Genomic DNA, 23,835 nt, shown 5'->3' with positions numbered 1-23,835 from the left:
TCTCAGGAAATGTTCCTTGCAATATTTATAAATTCTGTTGCAAAAAATTAAAAAAAAATTAAATTTTCTATACAAATGAACAAAAAAAAAATTTTTTTTGTTTTTTTTTTATAAAACTTTCACTTTTTAATATTTTCAAATGTTGTTCCAAAAGAGTTTTCTAAATATTTCAAGGAACATTTCCCCAAAATTTAAGGTAGTCATCTCAAAAAACGTAGAAGGAGATAGATTTTAATAATTTCTACTTATTCGCCGTTTTAGTTTTCGCCTCCCATAAGGAACCTATTGATGTAACCATCTTTAAAATAAGTACACAATACACATACATTTCATAAGTACTATGTTTCTTAAACCATAAATAGTTTTTTAAACAGTTATTTAAAAATATACGATTCACAACAACATTAACGTTGTAAAAAACAAAACAAAAACAAAACCGCGTGGGCAAATTCAAAGGACTTCTAAAATTAACAAGTATAATGAAATATCAAAATCAATTTTTTCTCATTAAATCCTGTACGTTTTATTAAGTTTTTTTTGTTACAAAAAACTGTTTTCATACAGCTGAAGTAGTTTTGAAAGTTGTTAAAAACCCATTGTAACATACTTAACTACCTATAGACTTCGTTCTATAACGTAAAGTTTCTAAAAAATTGAAAATAATTTTATTCTGCAAATGAAGTAGTAAAATGATTAAATACAGAACAGAAGACAATGTTATTATATAATAATACATGATGCATAGTACAATATTTCAAAATTTATCACGTAAACTTGTTTATAATTTCAGAAACTTGTTACCTATAGAACACTACATATCGCTACAATAAACAAAATATAGCTGTTAACAATACGAGTTTAACAGCAGATTTTTTGATAAATTTAGAATTTCTTGCGTGATGCTTATGAGCCTTTCATAAATACTTTCAAAATTTAGTCTAAACTCGATTTTTGTTTTATGTTAGATCTGAATAAAAACTCAAGCAGAAGTTGGAGACTTTGAGGTTTAAATGTAATTAAGTTTAAAGTTTTAAAAAGTATAATCTGAAGAGTAGATTTAAAATTTCATGGCTGAAAATTGTAATCTTAACTATGGTCTTCTATTTTAAAACTGTTTTTTTATTCGTTTAAAGTTATAAACCACAACAAGTACAAAATAACGCGCTTACGTTTTATCATTTATTGAAACATAAGTAATAAGATTTTTAAAGGTAAAACATTAAATACGGAATTTCGCTAAAGACGTTTTGAATAGCTAATAGTTAAGTAATAAACAAAGTTGTTAATAGAACACAAAACCTGAAAATGAGAAAACAAAGTACGAACATATAAACGAAACAAATTTACAAATAACTTAAAGAAATATTATTAAATGTCATTTGTCTTACATCTTCAATTTTCGCACGACCTTTTTCCTCGGCGCAAAACTAATCATTTTGTTTCGTGAATCTTAAAGCACTTTTTCTGCAGGATCCTTTTTGTATTTTTTGCACGTGGTGAGACGTGAAAACTCACTTAACCTTTTTCTAGCTGATGCCGTTACTTTGATACAAACTTTCCTCTTCAGCAAAATTGATTTCATCTCATTAGAAGCTTCGCTGACTTCCATTTGTTTGTCTTCAGTTATCCTCATCTGGCGAAAGATTTCCAGCATCTCTTCAAAATCTTCTTCGTTGGGAGTGAAAATAGGAAAAGTCTCCATTGGAGTGACTCCGAAACAAACTTCCATTGTATGAATATAAAGTCGAATCAAAATAAAACTGAAAATAAAACATTTATTTAAGTATTTTTGCAGGATATACTTATCTAATTCAAAACAAGCTTTAAAAACGCTAACAAGTCAAAAGATAGAATCTAAAAGAAACAATTTTTGTTTTATTTTATTTTTTGCATTATTATAAAAATTTGTCATAAATAACTGATGCCTGTTTAGCTTTTAGTAAATACTTTGTCTACTAAGCTACAACTGATAAAACCTAATCAAGCTTTATGTGCAAATATAACATTATGATTATTATTACAAGTCTGACTAGTATATAAAATCAAAGCCAACTTTAATATGGTATACTTAAAGCAGTAAGTTTAGCAAAAAAACAAAAGGCTTAAAGTGTTACTTTTTAATTTACTTAATTTAAATGAAGTTTAAATCTTACATTTTATAGTAAACAGTTTCAATCTTTTAAAAGTTTTAAAAGACCTAACATCTGCGAAAGAATAAACAGTCAGAAACGCTAGAATAATACTGAACTAACATACCTTGTTTGAACAGAGCTTGATTAGTCGTTAACCTCAAAAATACTTCTAAGCTATCAAAAAAGTAATAAGTGTAAGCTGGAATTAGAGCATCAATTTAAATATGTTTCTAATCACCGAATTTTTAAACAAAATACTTTTGAAAATCTTTATTAAAAACATTTTTAAATATAAAACTGGTTCACGTTTTTTAATTATTAAAGTTAATGAATATTGTGGAAAACTTAACTAACATTTATTTTGTCGTTATTTTTACCTTGTAAGGTGAAAGTTGGCTCAATATGGTTTTACGCTACTAAAAAAGATCTTGTATGTTTTTATTTACATACGTAACAACTAAGTAACTTCTTTATTCGTTGTAAGATAAAACAAAAACATTTTAGGTTTTGTTCTGTAAACTTTTAAAATGAAGGTTTTAATTGTTTTAATAATTTATAAGACCAAAAGGTTACTGCATTTTTTTAAAATTAATAATCTTACTAAATGCCCACGTTTGCTTATAGCAAGAATTCCAAGCTCCTTCTTAATACCGCCCACTGACGGATATTTGAAATTAAAATTCTTTTTAGTTAAATACCTATTTAGTTTATCGCTAATACTAGTAATAACTCCAAAGGGGCGATAACACATACTTAAAGAAACCCCTGTTTACAAAGTTTAGCTATACAATATTAGGAAAAAAAACAGTAGTAATAAACTCTTCTTTTTATTTTCTTATTAATGTTTATTGTAATTTTTTAATAATTGAACGGTTTGAAACACGAAAACAAATAAGTGTATTATCTAGTAGAAAATAAAATATTTAAGATCAACTATCGTTAAAATTTTTCAGCAGAAAAGAATTTAACATTCAGTATAAGTTGTGCTTAGAAAGTGTGTACTTTAATTACAAATATCTAAAGTAAGATTAAAGTAAAGAAGTCTTCCCCTTTGCACTAACTTTCAGCCAACTTTAACATCTATTGATAGGTCAGGAAGTCCTAGTCTAGTTATCTTCGAAAAAATCTTACTTAGATTTCCATAAGTCACTAATGTTATGGAGTAACTTGTAATTCCCTATAAGAAAAAATATACATTTGTCATAAGAAATTTTTCCGCTAAAGCTAATAATTCTGCAGAGTTTTTGACTTAACTTAGATAAGTGTTTACAATTTTGTAGCATTTTATATTAAGTTTTTTACAAATAATTTTTTGTATAGTTCTAGCTCATTTCAAGAAAAAAATCACAACTCTCAAAATGTGGCTAAAAGAAAACTAAGATAAAATTTTTAGAGAAAATTTAAAGTAAAATAAAATAAAAAATAAACTAAATATTTGAGAAACTTATAGTTTATAAAAATTTTATAATACTAAACTTTCACAAGACATTACAAAACTTACTTTTTCACACAAACGTTATACAATAAAATTTTCAAATTTTAAACCATTTTATAAAACTGTACTCCTTAAGAAATTAGATTATAAGAACTTGTATGTATTTAGGTTTAGACTAAAGCGTATAATAAATGGTGTTTTCTAAAGCTATTTTTAATAGTTATATTATACATTTACAGAAATGTAAAATAATTTAATTCTGAAACAGCAAAATATTTAGAAAACGCTTAAAAATACTGTAAGTAAATCTGAGATAGTTGCTTTAAAGTAGTTTTGTAATACTTGGAAAAATATTACTATATTTAATTATAACAAAAATAAAACAACGTTATACTTATCTAAACCCTTAAATATTGTAAGCCAGCTATAAACAATTTTTGAGTGCTTTTTTTTTTGTTCAAGAAACGATATAAAGATGTCGAATGAATTTATGTGGGTACTATTGTTTTAATATCGTTTTATTTTCTATTTTTTTTTTTGTCACTTGTGCTTTAACACATCAATTTTATCATCAATTATTTTAAGAAACTTTTTTTTTAATTTTAGCACAAATTCTAAATACTTTATCTCGAAATTGATAGTTTATTAAAAAGAAAAACGCAGAAAAGTATCTAAAATAATTTTGGAACACATTTCGGCATTGCAGACCATTTGCCATCAGATTGACATTTAATTACTTGAGGTCCGACTCTGTTAAAACAAAATTTTTACAATTATTAAAAGTTTAATAGTTAGCATATTGTTCATTATTTACTATTTAAATGTTTGAGAAACTTGAACGCCTGTTAAAATACTTTGAAACAAACTTTTTATCTGTTTAAAAAGTTAGTTAAAACAGTGGCACAAGACAAATTTAAATACTCCATGCAATGCAAACAAAACTGTTATATTACTCAGCTTAAAACTAAACAGTCAAATAATAACTGCAACCTTTTAAACCCTCTTTCACAGAACAAGTTAAGTTTGTCCTTGTAGCGGAAGGGAATCAGCCCGTGAATTATTGGCTCGTACGGGGTCTCAAGACTTATGAACCCCAGGTTTTTGATGTCGCTGGGTTCACCGCTGCATCTTATTGGTTTGCATTCAGGGACTTCACCTACCCACTCTCCGCTATCACCGCAAACTGTTTACAGATTTTTCAATTATTTTGTTTAGTTTATTTTGTTAATACAAGGGTTGCAAGAATGATGTGCAATAAAAAAGAGTTAAACTAATTTCTATGTTAAAGATATAAAGTTGTTGGTTACAATTTGTTTTGTTTCGCAGATTATAGAAAAACCATATTTTCATGTACTAGTAAAGAGACTATCAAGACTTTTGTTATGAACGTTAACATTCCAAGCTTCATTTCTAAAGTGTAAGGTATTAGTTTAATAAACTGTAAAAAGATAGATAACATATAGTAAACAAGTTCTTCTTTTGTCTAATGATAATATTATCAAAGTATAAGAGATTGTTAAGGTTACACGTTTAATTGTTTTGTTGTTAATTTTCGTCTAAATATTTTATAACAAGATTAAAAACAACGACTTTTTATAGAAAATGTTTTCTAAATGAATCTTTTTTAAATTAAGTAAGTTCGTTTATTATAAATTGTCATACACAGCCCTAGCAAAAGAAAAAAATATTTATGGGAAAGTCTTTCTTTGTTTTTAAACTAGTCTGAAACTTTAAAACTATTGCTTTGCTACAAACTATAAAATTCTAGTTTGACAGCTTTTATATAAAAAATACGTTTTACTTAGTAAAAGGCATGTAGCAATTAAGTTAGTTTTATAAACTTTTATAATATTTAAAGTAACAAACAAAGTCTATACAAAATGTTTAAAAAAAACTATATACAAGAATAATTGAAAAACTAATAAAGGATTAAACCAGGGACGTGGCTTGGTACGTTTCTGCAAATCTACAGAAACGTATACTTATGTGCAAAAAAGCTTGCTTTTATTTCAGCTTGAAAATACTCGGCTTTCTTAGCTTTTAGTATTCATTTGTGCTTAGTTATGCACTCCTGAGAGATAATTTTGACATATATGTACTCTTTAGGACTTTTAGTGTCGTAAAAAAATTGAACGAATTAAGTACATCCAAATTGTAACATTTAGCGCGTTAAAGCTTTGTTTTGTCAAAAAGCTACAATGCAAAATTAAACCTATTGAAAGCTGTAGCTTCAAAAATCAAAATCATACAATTTTATGTTACAAAAATTTGCATAACTTGTTGTTACTATTGACTACGTTAAATGTTTGACTTTATACGTTTAAATTTTTGAATAAAAACAATATTAATGTTTTTGAGTTAAATTGTAATTTTTTTTAATGAATGTTTTCTGGGTTTACACAAGTGGCATGACATAAAAAGTCATATGGGGTGTGGAGCAAAATAAATTGACTTGTATACAGTTATCACTCGTACTTCAACATTCAATTTTTGATGTATTGACATAACTGCATTTTTTCAGATTAAATTCAATAATATTAGAGGTAGTTTAAATTGCTGTGTTCCCGCTAGGACGTGTTATTTCAGATGTTTTAGTTTTTGCACATTCGTAACTTTTTTGAGCTAGCTACGTCCCTGGATTAAACAAAGTTGAAACTATTTTTCTTGTTTTCTCACCTCTATACATGTTAAAACTTAAGAGCATTTTATTTATCTTTGACACTTGTAACCTTAAAATGCTTTTCTCAACATTAATCTTAGCAATAGAACATCTAATTTTTCTAACTAACCAACAGTGTTTGTTCCACCTCTAATTTCATACCCACTAAGACAAGAGTAAGTAGCAACACTACCAACTTTGTTCTCAACTAAATTCCGAAGATTCGCAGTTGCATGTTCTGGTATAACTGGCATACCCTTGCACTTTATCTCTTCACATGTTGGCGTGGGATTCGACCATTTACCTTAATAAAGTGAAGAATTTTATCTCAGATATCAATTCGAGCGATAAATCAAAAATTTTGATTATTTTAATTAAAGTACAAAAATTTCTTAAAACTGTTTTGTTTTTTGAATCCTTTAAACTTAATGACGTACATATTTATGTACATTTTATCCTAAACCATATTTAATAAGCACTCTGAGTATATGATTGTTCAAAAAATTCAAAAACCAACCATATTTCAAACAAGTTGCTCCGCTTTCCCCATTCAACTTGAATCCTTTTTCGCAGGAATACTTCATAACACTTCCCTGTTTAAAGCTCTGACCTTCTATCGTTCCATCCACTATGTAGCCAGGTGAAGGGCAATCTTTTAAAAATTAAATTTTGATTAGGAATTGCTTGTAACATATATATTGTTTAATGAACCATAAAAAAATGCTTAAAATGTTTGGCATAAGGGCCTGGTGAACAAAAAACCTTTCGGTTATCGAGTTTTACACCACTTTCTTTTTTACCGGGAATTAAACCCGGATCGTTTGATTTAAAAGCTGAACCTTGGCACGCGGCCTCTGTAGAATTATTTTTTATAAATAAAAACAAATTAAACAAGTTATTTAAAACAGAATAATTTTATTTTCACTTTTATAAACTTGCCTATTCTCAGAACTTTTTTGAGGTTTTATTAAATTTGTAATTTTCGTAGACAACTTTTTTTTTTCTATGTTTTTATTCCAAACTGTGTTTTTAACCATAAAGTTCGTTTATAGTTACTACTCACATAAAAATTATACATAATTATACATGTTTTTTTTCTAATGTGTGTTAATACTTTATAGACTCCGTAGATCTGTTCTTAAATTTATTTGAGAGCATTGAAACGCCGTTAGTCGGAATAAAGTTTTGACACAAAAACATCCTAGGTATGTATTCCGATAAGCTTAACTTATCAGGATCTTCAGGATTTAACGTCTTTTAACGTTATATCTTATATATAAATACACAAATCAAAGTTCATTAAACGTTCACCTTTTAATAGTTTTCTACAGTTTTCTTTCCTTTGAATTCTCCTGCATTTTTTAGATATAAAGTCAACAACAAAACAGGCCTGCAGTCTACTTTTGAATCTCTTTTTGTTGGTTCCTTTTAAATCTTTTGCAGTGCATTGTTTCTTTCGTCTAGCACTAACTAAATTCAGAAGAACCAACACAAGAATAATATTCAATAAATAAAATTTCACTCGCATTTTTGTATAATAATAAAATTATGTCTGTAGTAAAAAAAAACTAACTTTTAGTGTATAACCAAAGTTTGTTACGAAATTATTATCTTACTTTGCTTTGTGCAAGCTTATAAGCAGTTTATAAACTTATGGACTTATGAAATTAATTCGAAACTTACTTAAAAATCTGTATAGTTATATCAAAACTGAGCTTTTTTTAATCAAATAACAGTCGTGTAAAACGCTGATTTCTTTCTGGCTTAGTAGAAATAGTAACCTGGTTAGTAAATTTATTATACTAATAGTAATTATAATAAATACAGTTTTATACAAATGATATATAGCACAGCACAACTTTATAAATCGGTTCAACTGATTGAGTACATTAAAAGCACGTGAAAGTTTAGTAAAACATTGTACATAGCACTAAAAATTAGATAAGCTGGATAATGATAATAAGAAATAAATGGTTAACTGTTTCGAGTTTTTAATGTTGTAATAGCAGTTAATTAATTAAATAAACTTTATTTAATTAGTACTACTGTATGATTTTTACTTAAAAGTACGCTTTGTTTAAACTATAATCTTTTTAGATTAAAGGAAGTGTATTGTTCAAAAGTTTGTAAATAATTAAAAAACATTGCAAAACAAGCTTTCATTTTTATCAAGGCCTTTCAACCTTAAAATTACATGATGCCTAAATGTTTTTAATTTTTAAGACTTTTTATAAAAGTTATAAAACTTTTGAAATACAGGCTTTAGAAAATTTTTAAACAAATTAAAACAACAAATTACTTCACAACTAGAATTTCTCTCAGAGGGCTTTTGACCTAATCATACTAGTCATTTATTTTTTTAATTATTGATGAAAACAAAATAAAACTTAACATATATATTTTAATTTTGACTTATCAAAACAAAGTGGTTGCTTAGTAAAAAAACAACTTTTTATTGCAAATTTTTTTTTAGTTTTAATTTCATAAGAACGTTTCTATAATACTATCAACTTTTTGAAAGTATTGAACTTTAAGTTTTAAATTGTATTAACTTAATTAAACTCACAGTACTATAAGGAACAGCACAACAATTTATCTAAGGTTCAAACAGTTTCTTTAATAGTTTTGAACATTTTTAAAAATATTTTTCTTAGAAAACTCTTCAAAAACTAAATTTATTTGGTTGAAAAAAAACTAACAAAAATTATAACAACTTATAATATTGTTGGACAAAAAACGTTAGGAAAAAAAAGTTGTAATATTTATTATGAAATATTTCACCCTTTAATATACTTCCTAGTTTTTGCACAATTCTAACAAAAACTCATTGATATAATAATAAAAATGACTTATTGCTTAAACTAATCTTATAAATGATTTTATCAATAATTTTTTTTTGTAATAAACTGTACTTTTTCATTACAGTTTTTTTTATCAACTTTTATAAAACAATCAGATAAAAGAAAAATCAACTCAAAGTTGTGGCTTGCTCCATAAAAAGCAGCCCAGTTGTAAAATACTCAATTTGCAAAACCTAAGAAGCGATCGAAAATCATAATAATAAACTATTTAGAAATTTAAAAGTTAATGGAGTAGTTTAAGTTATCTGATTTAAATACTTAAAGTAGTTTGTAAGTTTTACTCTTTATATAATGTAATAAATTTTGTTACAAAAAACATATAAAAGATAGATTAAATGAGTCTATGTTCACAAAACTTAAACATCTTTAAACTTTTAAAGCATAATTGTAAAGTGAATTTGAACTACTTTGATAAGGAAATTTAAGTAAAAACATAAAATAGTTATTTTTTTGTATATATTAAAGTAAAAAAGTGTACAAAAGTGTTTTAATGTTAGAACTTGTTTTGTTTTGGAAATAAAAAAATTAATAATTTAAATTTTTTCAGCAAAAAATAGCTGAATAAATTAACTTTGTTGGTAAACTTTTAACAGTTATTTTGTTAAAGTTAGTATAAAGTTATAATTTTGTAAACTTAACTGGTAGTTACAGATAATGTACGCATCAACGTTAGGTAAACAGCACAAAAATGTTTGGGATCTAAAGGAAGATACTTTAAAGCAATTTATGTGACATTTTATTGAACGAATGAAGTTATTCGCAAATAAACGAGTACTTGAATTTGTTTTAAGTAATATTTGTTTGAAATTTAATAAATTTTAAATCCCATAATATTGTCTAATTAATAATAAAATATGTAAGTTAAGCTTAATCTAAGACTAAGTTTAGTTGCCTAGTTTTACTTTTTATAAACAAAAACTGAACTGACATTTTTTTACTTATGTAAGTCTATATTTACAGCTTTTGAATTAAAGAATTATATAATAAATATTTATAATTGATGCAAAATTTTACAATTAAGTTTTTCAACTTTTTTATCAATGAAAAAAAGAGCTTTTAAACGAAGTAAAATTTCTTATTTTAGCAAATTAATTTGAATTATAGAATATCAATTAAATATAAGTAAAAAAACTACTTTTAAATCTGTCGCTTATGTAACTTTTTAAAAATGAAACTGGGTTACACTGTATCAGGGTTTCTTGAAAATGTTTATAAAACCCTTTTTAGGTATTTAAAAAAGCGATACCTTCCTTTAATCAAACAAAAAAATTCTCTTAGATACGCTCAACACCTTTAGAATTTTTTTAAGTTTAAAGTAATTTTGTTTTAATTAAAAATACTGATAAGAATATTTTTAAAAAACTAAAGGTCTCTCGCTAAAAAAATACTTATACTAAAGTTTAATGATTTTTTTACTTACTAATAGATTTGATAAAGAAAAAAAGTAGATCAATATATTTGTACTTAAATATATTTTTCTAGAAAATTGAATTTAACTATAAATTAAACTCGAATTTTTTATCTTATAAAAGGTTTCTTATATCATGTTCTTCAAACCAGAGTCGTCAGAATGCCAGTGTTGCTGTGTAGCTGACTACTGAGTACTATAAAATGTTTTTTGATTTATCTTAAATGTCCGGCCGATTTTTTTTAATAGTTGTAAAACTGTTTAATTTACAAGTGGTATCTTGCTTTAAACTATTTAGCAAATGTAAATAATAATTTTGTTTGAAAATAATGTAATCCCTGTTCCTTTATGCCTACGTATGTCTTATACCTATAAATTTGTTTTTAGTAAAGCTACAACATATATAGTTACGAAATATACACAAACTTTTTAATCGTACTAGAATGTCATACAATTATTATTTATTTTGGGTTTACTGGGCCCCATGAAACTTGAAAAAAGGGTATGTTGATTGACAAATATGAAAATTCATACACAGTTTTTGATTCTTAGAGTTGTACAAACGTCTAGTAAGATCCTAAACTTACAGTAAAATTTCAGGTGCGTTTTAGAATTGTACAGCGACGCTTTAACACGGAGTTTGACTTTTGCATGCAGCTTTACCTACGCCCAATCAACATATTTAAGTTTAAAAACTTAGTAATAATTTAGATTCTACTAAATAAAATGTTTATAACTGAACTCAATATAGTAATCGCAATACAGTGGTATTTAGTACGAACTTTAGGCGCTTAAAAGTATGAGTTCAAAGCAAAAAGTACTTGTCTGGTGTTTGCTAATAGGCTAAAAAAAAGTTCTACATTACAAAATAAGATTAATCATATCAAAATACTATTTTTTATTTAATTTTTATAAGGAAAAATATACTTATATAAGTTTAAATTTACTTTGTAAGAGGATATCAAATTGCACTTTATAACTGTTTAAATGTAATGGAAAGTTTTTAGCTAAAGTCCTTGTTTATCCAAGCGTTTAAGAGAAAGCTCGCTAGGTCATGTGTTATACTGATGCAAGTAAAGATAAGGAGAAAGTAAAGAGCAGATAAGAAATTCCTGATGAAATATTGATAAAAGTTAAGAACATATAAACCATCCACATAGAGTGGTCGGGGCATTCTAGCCATAGCCTGCGGCAGTAAACATGTTAATCAAGAATAGAAATTTATATTGTTTGATTGTTTTGTGTAAAGCAGTGGTCGGCACGCTAATTTGAATCCGTGAACCCTAAATCACAAAATTAAAATTTGGTGCACCCCAATTTCCATTCTTTAGCGCCGCTAGTGTTGAAGAATATGTAAATACTTTAAATCGATTTTTTTACTAATAATTCGGGAATACCCAATTAATTTTTAGAAGATAACTTAAAATTGTTCACTTAACCCTATCCATTTTAAAAAAATTCTACCGGTGATATAATTATTACAACAATATTTTACTTGTATCACCCAGGTCTAAAATACTAACTAGATTAATTTAATACATTGCCACAATCCCAATTAACAATCAGCAGTCTTGGTACTTTTTATTGCATGGTAAATTTAATTATTTAGTTAACTTAACTTAATGATTTTTTATTAATCGATTACTATATGTGTTTAACAAATGTATTGCCACGAAAAAATTAAGGAAACAAAAATTACACCAAAAAGTAACGACAAAAAAGACATGAAAATATTATCCTAGCTAAATCCGTTTTTTTGATCTGGAACTGTATGTGTTGGTCTTGTTGCTTGCACGAATCTGATCAAACCTAAAATTAAGATTTTAAAGTTAATGCTTAGTAATAATTCAGGTCTTAATGAGGTTTATTGAAAAAATTGCTCAAAAATTATTTTTTGTTGAAGGACCTGGATACACAAAAAGACCTCTCGGTCATCGAGTTGCATACCCAACTTTAATCAAATTTATAATGAGCTAAAAAATTATAAAAATACTTAACAGTTAAAATCAAACTCTAAAACAAAAACTTTTTAAAATGAGACTATTAAAATTTAAAACATCAACTATTTTTTATGAACAAAATATCAATAAAAAAAAATTAAATAATAGTATCTAACATCATACACACATAAAATCTATATTGAACTTTACGTTAAAAGGTAAAGTTTTAACATGAAATGTTTTTAAGTTTAAAATTTATCAATAATTTAATCTTTTACATGTCTTAAAAAAAAATTTATAAATATTTAAGTTTTAAAAAGTATGTTTAAGATTTGGACTATACTATTCAACTTATTAAAATAAGTAAGAATAAAAATGAGCTATAACATAAAAAAAATAAAACTACAATGTTCAAAAAAAAAAAGCAAAACAAAGCTGTTACTAATAAAAACAAGTAATTTTTTAAACTAAATAAAATGTTTATGATTACAAAAAAAAAAACAATTAAATTAATGAAAATTAATTAAATTTACATATTAATAATTAGATTTTTCTCAAGAGTTATTAAGCACCTATAAAAATGAATAAATCATTTTCGAAAAATTTTACACTTTAATCAATATTAGTAAAAGAGACATTGACTTTTAATTTTTTTAAGTGTAATATAAGAGACTAAAATACCAAGAGACCTATTATTCTAAAACTAACTTACCATAATGAGCTGTTTATTGGAACTGCTACTGGGTTGTGGTTTAACTTGTCAAGTAAGTTCTTCAATTGAAGTATAATGTCTCAGCATAAGTATCTTTTAAAAAGTTACTTTGCCAAAGTTTTCCAACCTTTAAAATAGCATAAGAGTTATCCAAAGTAGTTTGAGTGTGTAAAAATTTTATCAAAAAACTAATGTCATTACTGATTTCTAATATAGTTTAATCAATATTAAAAAAAAACTTTATAGCTTTAAAAAAATTGTGCTGATTTAACTTACAAAACTTTTTATATCTATAAAAAATATAAATAACCATCTCAAGTAAAACATTTGGTTTAAGATAAGTATTATACAGTTAATTTGATATCTTACTGTAAATATTTAAAATTATTTTTGTGTTATATTTTTTTTAGCTTAGTTAAATAAAAGTTATATTTAAAGTCAGAGTTCTAGTATGTAAAAGTTGTAAAATGCAAGAAAAAAGTCAAAAAGACAATCAATAATTCGCAAAGTAAAGAATTTAATTATATTAAGACCAGAGTTGCTCCTCTTTGAAACAAAAAACATTTTTTCTTATGTCAAACATTTAAAGTAGGTACTGTTGAATAAGCTTGACAGCATTTTAATCCTTTTGGTTAAAACTGATTTGACAGATCAAGACTGTCCTGAATGACTTTAAACTGAACTGTAGTCATCTAAGTTTTTTTAATTTTTTTATTTTCAAAGGCAAGAAAAACATACATCTTCAGCAAAAAATACTAAAAGTTACAAAATAAATCATTGGGACTATATTAACTATATCTCATTCAAAATGTAGGAAAAAAATGCCTGAAATCTTAAAACTATACTGAGTTAAAAAAAAACTATCTTGAGTCAGCCTGGGTTTAAAAAACAAATTCAAAATTTTCTAAGTTATCTTATGTCATACTGAGATTTTCAAAATTTTAAAGCATCCAGGATTATTCTGATTGTGTGGCAAACTTTTTGATAACCTGAAATATCAAATTTATAACAAACATACATTTTTAAACTAGTTTTAAAAATTACTTTTACTTTTATAGTTTTAAGGTAAAAAGGGTTGTTAATCAAAAATCAAAACCAGGCTCAAGCTCAGGAAAAACATTCTAACCTAAAATGGGTGTTTTTTAAATTCTTACTAGTCTAAGTTTTGATAAAGTATCATAATACCTTTAAAATATTATCATATTGTCTATATTGTTGCATTTACATAATAGAAAAAATGAAATTGATATCAATTAACAGTGTGTTTTCTTTCAAAATATTCAAATTAAGTAAAACAACTGAGGATATGTACATCATTTTAAAACATTTAAAAAAAAACTATTTTCAAATAAGCACAACTAAAACAGAAAAAAACTAGCTTAACATTACACAAATAATAATTTTTTGGTTTTTAATATAAAATTATAAATTATTATAAAATTCTAAACAAAATTGTTTAGTCTTTTTTTAAATGTTTGGTAGGCATAAAGAAAGATTTACATCTTAGAAACACATACTATAACTCTTCTAACAAAACTATTAAATTACTGCTTAGTTTAATTCATAAATTAAAGATCAAGCATTAGCACTGTTGTTACTCTTTGAGTTAAAAAACTATAGTGACTCTTTAACTTTAAAATTTTTATAAAACATCATATATAAATATTCAATATAATTAAAGTTTAAAAAACAACTCAGGTTATTCATCAAAATTGGAATTTTAAAAAAAAAATTTGAAACTACAACAAAGAAGTTTTATTTAATGAAATAGAAAATATTGGAAAAAGATTCAAAAAACAAATTATCCTGAGAATTGTAAAATATTTATACTGTCCTGAGTTGCACTAAGTGTAGGACTCTGTATTAGTTACAATAAAACTAGCCTTGGTCATTTTGAGTTTAATAAAGAAAAGAGAAATTCAAAGCTCAAAAGTAGCAGTATACTTAAATTAATATTTTGATAAATGACTAAATAATTTTTTTATATTTCAAAAAAAAAATCATACATACATTCAAATATTCTACACAAGTCCAAAACTAGACTAACTTTTGCAAGAAAAATAACATGCTTAATAAGACTTTATTTCTAATAAAAAAAAAACATTTAGGCTGAGTGTGTGGCAACCTTGAATCATACAACAGATACGACATATTTGGTTAAACCAACAGATCAAAATAGCTAGTAAATAAAATAATTAAGAGAATAAAATTTTCAATTTTTAAAGTCAATAAATTTTAGTAACAAGTAGTTTAATAAAAAGCATACCTAGCTAGCCTGAGATTAAGAAAAAGAACAGAAAAGTTCTAGCCATCTTGAGATTTTCAAAAACTTTTATAAAATTTAAACTATCCTCAGTAGGTGGCAACTCAATGTCAATTTAAGCCTATATTTTCTTCAAATTTTATATGTACTATTCAATTATGGATTGGTTAATTAATTAAATAATAAAATAAATTCAAAGGTATAATATTTACTTAACTTATGTTATTCAAAACTTAAAGCTGTTACTTAAAACTTGTTCATTACTACTGTTATGAATCTATTTAGAATTTTTTTTTAATATATTTTAACTGTTTTTATCTTATTTAAGTATTTTTTATTGAACATAAATTCTTTAATTTTCCTTTAAGTATAAAAATATTATAATTATCATGTGAATATTTTTAAAGAAATAATTGTTTAGTTTTAAAAGTAGGTAGTATTAATAATTTATAAAAGAAACTTTCTTCACTAAGCAAAATACTGTAATCTACTAATACTGTAAGTAAAAAGAAAAATACTAACCTTTTAATATATTCATGATCTTAGCTGGATGAAAGCTTCCTCCACATCAGCCAACTGATTTCACAAGATCTTCGAGCTTTCTCTCAATTCTTTCAGATGCAAACTGCTTCCTCAATGTTGATATAAAGAGTGTTATGTGATTTTCAATACCAAAATAGATCATGAGAGTAAAATGGCCAATAAATTAAAAGCTAAACTAAACACCAGGGCTAGATTTAACTTAAATATTTAAGTATGTCGCTTAAACTAAATAAATATAATAAAATTAAGACAAAAAAAAAAGTTTTGTGTAATCTCAAAATTTTGTGCACCCCTAAATGACTTTCGTGTACTCTAAAAGTTTCGTGCACCCCAAAATAAATTTCGTGTACACCGTGCCGACCACTGGTGTAAAGTATTTACTTAACATAATTTTGTTTCTCATAATTTTTTATAGTTTTAGTTTCAAGCAGTTAGTTCTCATTTTAATTTTTTAATTTAAACATTTTCAAAGTATAATTACTATAAGATTTAATTCTTGTGAAAAAGTTTTAACCACATTTAAGGTACATTCTAAATTTGATGTTCTTTATATATTTGTTAGTGTTTGCAAATGTTCTTAAATGCATTATGCCCTTCATGTCACTTATAGTTTATATAAAGTAGCACTATGTATTGTTTAATATCAGCATCTAGCATAACCGTACAAGTTTAATATTTTAATAATCTACATCTATGGGTTACAATTGACGTCATCAGGTAATAATTACTTTTAAGGTAAGAGTTAAATAAGACCAAGACAATTTTTACCCAATTAAATTTTACTAGTGTATAAGCTTTAATTTTAAGGTAGTTATTCATAGATTATTATTATTATTCATAGGTTATTATTCATCACATGTTTATTATATTTTTTCATTTAATTATTCAGGGCAGTTTATTTAACAGTAGAGGATAAAATTACAGTAAAGCATGAATTAAATTTTTAAGAAACTTTTATTACATTTAATATCTGCCCTGTTAAAATCCCTTTAGGTTTAACCATAACTATAAAAACATAGGGGCTTCAAAATAACATCAAGCAATAATGGGTCGTATTGATAATAAAGCCACAGTAAGATTAAAAAGTAAACCACAAAGGGTATTTACTCAGTTTAAGTTTTCAAGTAACACAAGTAGGTGACAATGTTTCAGTCAAATTAAACCAAAACGGTACAAAGACACAATTTAAGTCCTTAAGTCACTGAAAGTAATTGACAAAGTTTAGGTCAAATAAATTAGAAAGGGTTATGCCCCAGTTTTAGACCACAAAGTTCCAATAGATCTGACAAAATTATTCAAAAAAGTCAAAGAGGAACTGAAAATTTAAAGGCCAAAAAGTCAAAATTAAACTGTTAAAATTAAGTCCAAAAACTCAAAGTAGAACTGACAAAATTTAGTCCATAAATTCCAAGTAGATCTGACAAAATTTAGCCCAAAAAGTGAATAATATTAAATTTATGTAAGGCTCTTAAATATTAACAGAACAAGACAACAACTATAAGTAACTAAGACAGCAAAGACCAGTAACATGCTAAAATGTTTAGGAATTTATATCATAGGATTTGCATAATTATGACATTTGACTGACTTTTTTGTGTTTTAATTTTGTATCTATTTTTCTATTTCTGCAATCTATAAAGTAGGTTGTGACACATGTTTAATATTACTTAGAAGTTTAAGTGAATTGTTAAAGCTTGGTAAACACATCATTTGTTTTTTATTAATAACAGAAAACTGTTTAGAGCTAGTAGTCTTTAGTAAAAAAATGTTTAATTATTTTATTTTCTGGTCTTGTTTTATTTCTTTTTTTAACCTTAATATTAATTTTAAGACAAATAACATTATCGATATGATACATTTTTTCTTGTTTATGAAGAAAGGTTAGTGTTTGTTTTCATAAAAAAATGCAGAGGAGATGCAGAGTGAATATTTAATTTTAAAAGTGAAAGATGAGAAAGTGTAAGAGGATATCAAATTGTACTTAATAACTGTTTAAATGTTATGGAAAACTTTTAGCTAAAATCCTTGTCCATCCAAGCGTTTATGAGAAAGCTCGGATCAAGGTCAAGTGTTATACTGATGCAACTTAAGATAAGGAGAAAAATAAGAGCAGATAAGAAATTACTGATGAAATATTGAATAAAGTTAAGTACATTGTTATATAAACCAGCCATAGAGAGTGGTTGGGGCATTCTAGCCACAGCATGCTGCAGTAAACATGTTATTCAAGGGTAGACATTAAGATTGTTTGATTGTTTTGTGTAAAGTATTTTTTTAACATTATTTTCTTCTCATATTTTTATATAGTTTTAGTTTTAAACAGTTAGTTCTCATTCTAATTGAAACACTCTCAAAGTATAATTACTGTTAGATATAATTTTTGTGAAATAGTTTTAACCACATATAAAGTACTTTCTAAATTTGATGTTCTTTATATATTTGTTAGTGTTTGCAATTGTTCTTTACTACATTATGCTCTTTCATGTCACTTATAGTTTATATAAAGTAGCCCTATGTATTGTTTAATATCAGCATCTAGCATAATAGTACAAGTTTAATATTTAAATAATCTACACCTATGGGTTACAATTGGTGTCATCAGGTAAATAATTACTTTTAAAGTAAGAGTTAAATAAGACCAAGACAAATTTTACCCAATTAAATTTTACTAGTGTATAAGCTTTAATTTTAAGGTAGTATTCATCACATGTTTATTATATTCTGTCTTTTTTTACTGTTCAGCGCAATTTATTTAACAGTAGAGGAGAAAATTACAATAAAGCATGAATTTAATTTTTAAGAAACTATACTTACATTTATTATCTGCTCTGTTAGAAGCCCTTTAGGTTTAACCATAACTATAAAAACATAGGGGCTTGAAAATAACATCAGGCAATAATTGGTCATATTGGTAAACATGCCACAGTAAAATTAAAAGGTAAACCACAAAGGGTATTGAATCAGTTTAAGTATTCAAGTCACACAAGTAGGTGACAATTAAACCACAAAGGTACAAAGACACAATATAAGTCCTTAAGCCACAGAAAGTAAGTGACAAAGTTTAGGTCAAATAAATTACAAAGGGTTTTGCCCGAGTTTTAGACCACAAAGTCAAAATAGATCTGACAAAATTACTCAAAAAAGTCAAAGAGGGACTGGAAAATTTAAAGTCCACAAAGTCAAAATTGAACTGTAAAAATTTAGTTCAAAAACTCACAGTAGAACTGAAAAAGTTTAGTCCATAAATTCAAAGTAGATCTGACAAAATTTAGTCCAAAAAGTGAATAATATTAAATTTATGTGAGGCTCTTAAATCTTAATAGAACAAGACAACAACTATAAGTAACTAAGACAGCAAAATCCAGTAACTTGCTATAATGTTTAGGAATTTATATCATAGGATTTTGCATAGGTATGACATTTGAAGTGACTTTTTTGTGTTTTTATTTTGTATCTGTTTTTCAATTTCTCCAATTTATAAAGTAGGTTGTGACACATGTTTAAAATTACTTAAAAGTTAAAGTGAATTGTTAAAGCTTGGTAAACACATCTGATTTTTTGGATTATTAGTAATGGAAAACTGTTTAGAGCTAGTAGCCTTTTGTAAAAAAAAATGTTTAATTTTTTTTTTTCTAGCCTTTTTTTTTAAATCTTAATAGTAATTTTGAGCCAATAACTTTTTTGAAATGATGCATTTTTTTCTAGTTTATGAAGGAAGGTTAGTGTTTGTTTTCATAAAAAATGCAGAGGAGATGCAGAGTGAATATTTTATTTAAAAAGTGAAAGATGAGAAAGTATAACAGTATGAGTTCAAGGCGAAAAATACTTGTCTGGTGTTTGCTAATAGGCTAAAAAAAGTTTTACATTAGAAAATAAGATTAATCATATCAAAATACTATTTTTTATTTAATTTTTATAAGGAAAAATTTACTTATAGAAAATTAAATTTACTTTGTAAAGGGATATCAAATTGCACTTAATAAATGTTTAAATTTTATGGAAAGTTTTTAGCTAAAATCCTTGTTTATCCAAGCGTTTAAGAGAAAGCTCGCAAGGTCAAGTGTTTTACTGATGCAAGTTAAGATAAGGAGAAAATAAAGAGCAGATAAGAAATTTCTGATGTTATATAGAATAGAGTTAAGAACATTGTTATATAAACCAGCCATAGAGGTGGTCGGGGCATTCTAGCCACAGCCTGCTGCAGTAAACATGTTTAGGGTTGCTACTCGGTCAGAAAAAGTCAGGAAATCAGGAAAAGTCAGAAAAACTTTTTTTAATGAAAAAAGTCAGGAAAAGTCAGAAAAAAATGGGGGGTTTTGAAAAAAAGTCAGGAAAAGTCATGAAGTTTGATAAAATTAAAAAAAAAAAGTCTGATTTTTTTAGTTTAAATTTACAAAATTCTTTGTTTTCCAAAGCCTTCAAATGGTAAAAATTAATTAAAAGTCCTTTAAAGTAAGAAAAAAAATTCCAAAACTTTCCTAGAAATTTACAAAAATATTTAATTTTATTTACAATGCTTTCACCTAGTATAAATTAGTAAAATATCCTTTATATAACTGCAAAAAAATTCTATTAACATATTGAACAAGTACACTACTTGAACAACTAGATTTTGTAAGCTTTTTAGTATTGATGATCTGTAGCAAGAACCTTTCCATAGTGAAACTGTGATGTATACACAAAAGTTTATCTAGCATAATTTTAGAATCAAAATGTTTTTGTTTAAATAATTGAGTTCTTTATAATTAAGCAGCTAGTTTAGTATTTTATGTAACAAGTTAATGTGTATACTTTACATCTTTATAATTTTTTCAAAGCTGTTTAAATTTATAAATTAAGTTATAAGAGAGGTATATGCTAAGATTAAGTTTACTTATTATTTGTATTTTTTGTAAAGTAACTAGATTTTTAAAGTAAATAAGAGTATATTATTTGTTACAAATTTTTACTAAATGATAAGAGGAAATATTTTATACAACAGATATATAGCTTACTTTTTCAAATCTTTTTTTCATAGTTACTTAAGTATATTATTTTTTAATTGATTTTTAATTTAAGGATTTTATATTAAATAGTTTGGGTAGTACTTTATTAAACTAAGTGAACAATTTATATAAGTATAACTGATTTAGAAAATGTTGGTAAAAAGTCAGGAAAAGTCAGGAAATTTTTCTCAGCTTGATCAGTGGCAACCATGCATGTTCAAGGGTAGACATTTATATTGTTTGATTGTTTTGTGTAAAGTTTTTATTTAACATTGTTTTCTTCTCATATTTTTTTTATAGTTTTAGTTTTAAACAGTTAGTTATCATTATAATTGAAACATTCTCAAAGTATAATTACTGTTAGATTTAATTCTTGTGTAAAATTTTTGACCTCATTTAGAGTAATTTTTAAATTTTATGTTCTTTATTTATTTGTTAGTGTTTGCAACTTTAATACAACATGTCCTTTTATTGTCATGCTAGTTTTATATATACCTTAACATTTACCATTAGAATCCAGGTTAGTGAGCACATCATATTTGTAATCGCTGACAACGTTTGCATGTAAAAATATTTACAGTGAGAATCGGACGTAAATATTATAAGTAAACTACAATACCTGAACAATATTTTTTTGACTTACACACCTGGAAAAATTTTTATTGTTTAATTTTAAATTTGAATTATTTTCATAGTGAAGTTTGTTACTCTATTGACTTCTAAAACTATAAGTACGTTTTTAGCAAACTACTCTCACTAATATGTTAAGATCATAATTTTAAGTAAGCTTAGTTAAAAATATCAACAAAGACAGTAAAACGTATTAATTGGAGTTATATAATTTTGAAAACATTCAATGAATATTTAGTATTGTTTTTAAACAACTTATCTGTCTTTAGTGTACTAAAAAACAGTTTATTATGTCATATCCATAGTACTCTACTTCACAATGAGCTTGATGATCTTAATTACTTAATAAAAGAATAGTTGTACTAGGCATATGTATTAAAATTAGTATATAGTGTCAATATAACTAAGTTTTGTAGAAGCTAATTACTTATAATGGTAATAAAGCTATGTCTCAATAAACTTGATAAACCTTGAATTATGTTATAAGTACTTAAGCTCTTAAACTGCTGTTTAACCTACTTAATACCTATAAAAATAAATATTTCTAATATAAAAATTCTTTTATATAAAACTACTCTTTTAGATTTAAAAAAGTATTAATATTTTGGAATAAAAAATGCGAGTAAATTTTTGTTTGTTGAGTATTATTCTTTTCTTCGTTCTGTTGAGTTCGGCTAGTGCTGTACGTGAGAAGCAATGCACTGCGAAAGACTTAATAGGAACCGACAAGCCGAGATTCAAAAAACAACTGCAGTCTTGTGCGGCCCTTGGTTTTTTTACTACAGGATGCAGAAAAATTCAAAGGAGAGAAAACTGTAGAAAGTTAGAAGAAGATAAGCGTTTAATGAATAAAGGTTTGAGTTATATACGTGAAATAAAAAAAAAAAAATTTAATAATGTATTTTTTTAGTTATTGATTTATATCTTATGAAGCATAGTCTTCAATTTACTAGTTTTAATGAATAACAGAGAATACCTACTACCAATAACTATTTATTAACAGTTGTTGAAACTATTTATCAACACTGAAAAGTTGAAATGACTACCAAAAGAAGATTTTAATTAAATATCCATACGTAGTAATACGTTATAAACTTAGTTACAATGTTTGCTCTTTACAACAAACATAACTTACAGCTATTCACTAAAACTTTATTTTAAAAGATTGCCCTTCACCTGGTTACATAGTGGATGGAACGATAGAAGGTCAGAGCTTTAAACAAGGAGGTGTTATGAAGTATTCCTGCGAAAAAGGATTCAAGTTGAATGGCGAAAGCGAAGCAACTTGTTTGAAATATGGTTAGTTTTCAATAATTCGAAAAAACTTGATAAAATTAATCGTTTTATGCAATAAGTTGCTTTTTTTTTATCTTTTTATATACTAAATTCCATAAAATTCACAAAAGCATGACTAATTAGTAATTTTCTGTGTTAACACTGTCTCTTCCACAATAAAAACTACTTAGTTTTTCATCTTTGTAAATAGAGCCTGAATGCTCAAAGAATTTTGTAAAGATACTCATTTTAAGCACATGTAAATGCTTTGACAATAGATAAACTTATATATTAGTTTCAAATAAGTCTTCATTTTCAACTGAAAAAACATAGGTATCATTTTTTAGATAAAGTTAAAAAATTAATGTTCATTATAATTTTATTGCAGGAAAATGGTCAAATCCCACACCTACATGCGAAGAGATAAAATGCAAAAATTCCCCAGTTTTGCCAAAATACGGAAAAGTAAATGTTGGAGGTTCAGTTGAAAAAAAGATAGGCAGCGTTGCCACTTACTCTTGTGAGAGTGGGTTCGAAATTAGTAGCGAAACAAACACTGTTGGTTAGTAAAAAAAAAGTATATGTTTATTTTGAATATTGAAATTAAATAACAGTTATTATACTATACAACTCAAAAGTTAAGTTTAAAAAAAGCAATCATAAAAATTATTTTTAAAATCTGATAACTTTGTTACAAATACACCAAAATAGTTTAATTAAGTTGTTAAGTTATGTTAAGTTTAGTTAAGTTATTATTAAAAACTTAAGTCTTAAAGTTTACTTCTTTTTAAACCTGTGAAATTGAAGTATAAAAAAAGATTGTTTTAAAATTTACCGTCAAATGTTCTTGCAATCCCTATATTATTCAACAACATTCATTAGTTAATTTATTTTAGTTTATATATGTAAAGCACAAGTTTTAGTTTTAAAAAGACTATTTTGGAGATAATCATAAAACAGTCTATAGTTTTATTTATCAAAAAATAACAAAT

General features: G+C 25.6%; 1 protein-coding gene across 1 annotated transcript; it reads right to left on the bottom strand.

The window, feature by feature from the left end:
• Window positions 1–4,238: 4,238 nt before the first annotated feature.
• Window positions 4,239–15,948, bottom strand: LOC145841185 (beta-2-glycoprotein 1-like). Its single transcript, XM_082948555.1, has 5 exons — window positions 15,933–15,948; window positions 6,744–6,878; window positions 6,357–6,530; window positions 4,558–4,750; window positions 4,239–4,317 (listed from the first exon to the last, which is right to left on the bottom strand). Exons 1-5 carry the CDS (start codon window positions 15,946–15,948, stop codon window positions 4,239–4,241), a joined length of 597 nt encoding a protein of 198 aa, XP_082804681.1.
• Between the last annotated feature and the right edge of the window lie 7,887 nt (window positions 15,949–23,835).

The sequence above is a fragment of the Thalia democratica genome, chromosome 7 (assembly GCF_965202585.1).
Source record: "Thalia democratica chromosome 7, ktThaDemo2.hap1.1, whole genome shotgun sequence".
Classification (NCBI taxonomy): domain Eukaryota; kingdom Metazoa; phylum Chordata; class Thaliacea; order Salpida; family Salpidae; genus Thalia; species Thalia democratica.
Note: the sequence above shows the minus strand (reverse complement) of the source record. Positions and strands in the feature narration are given on the sequence as shown.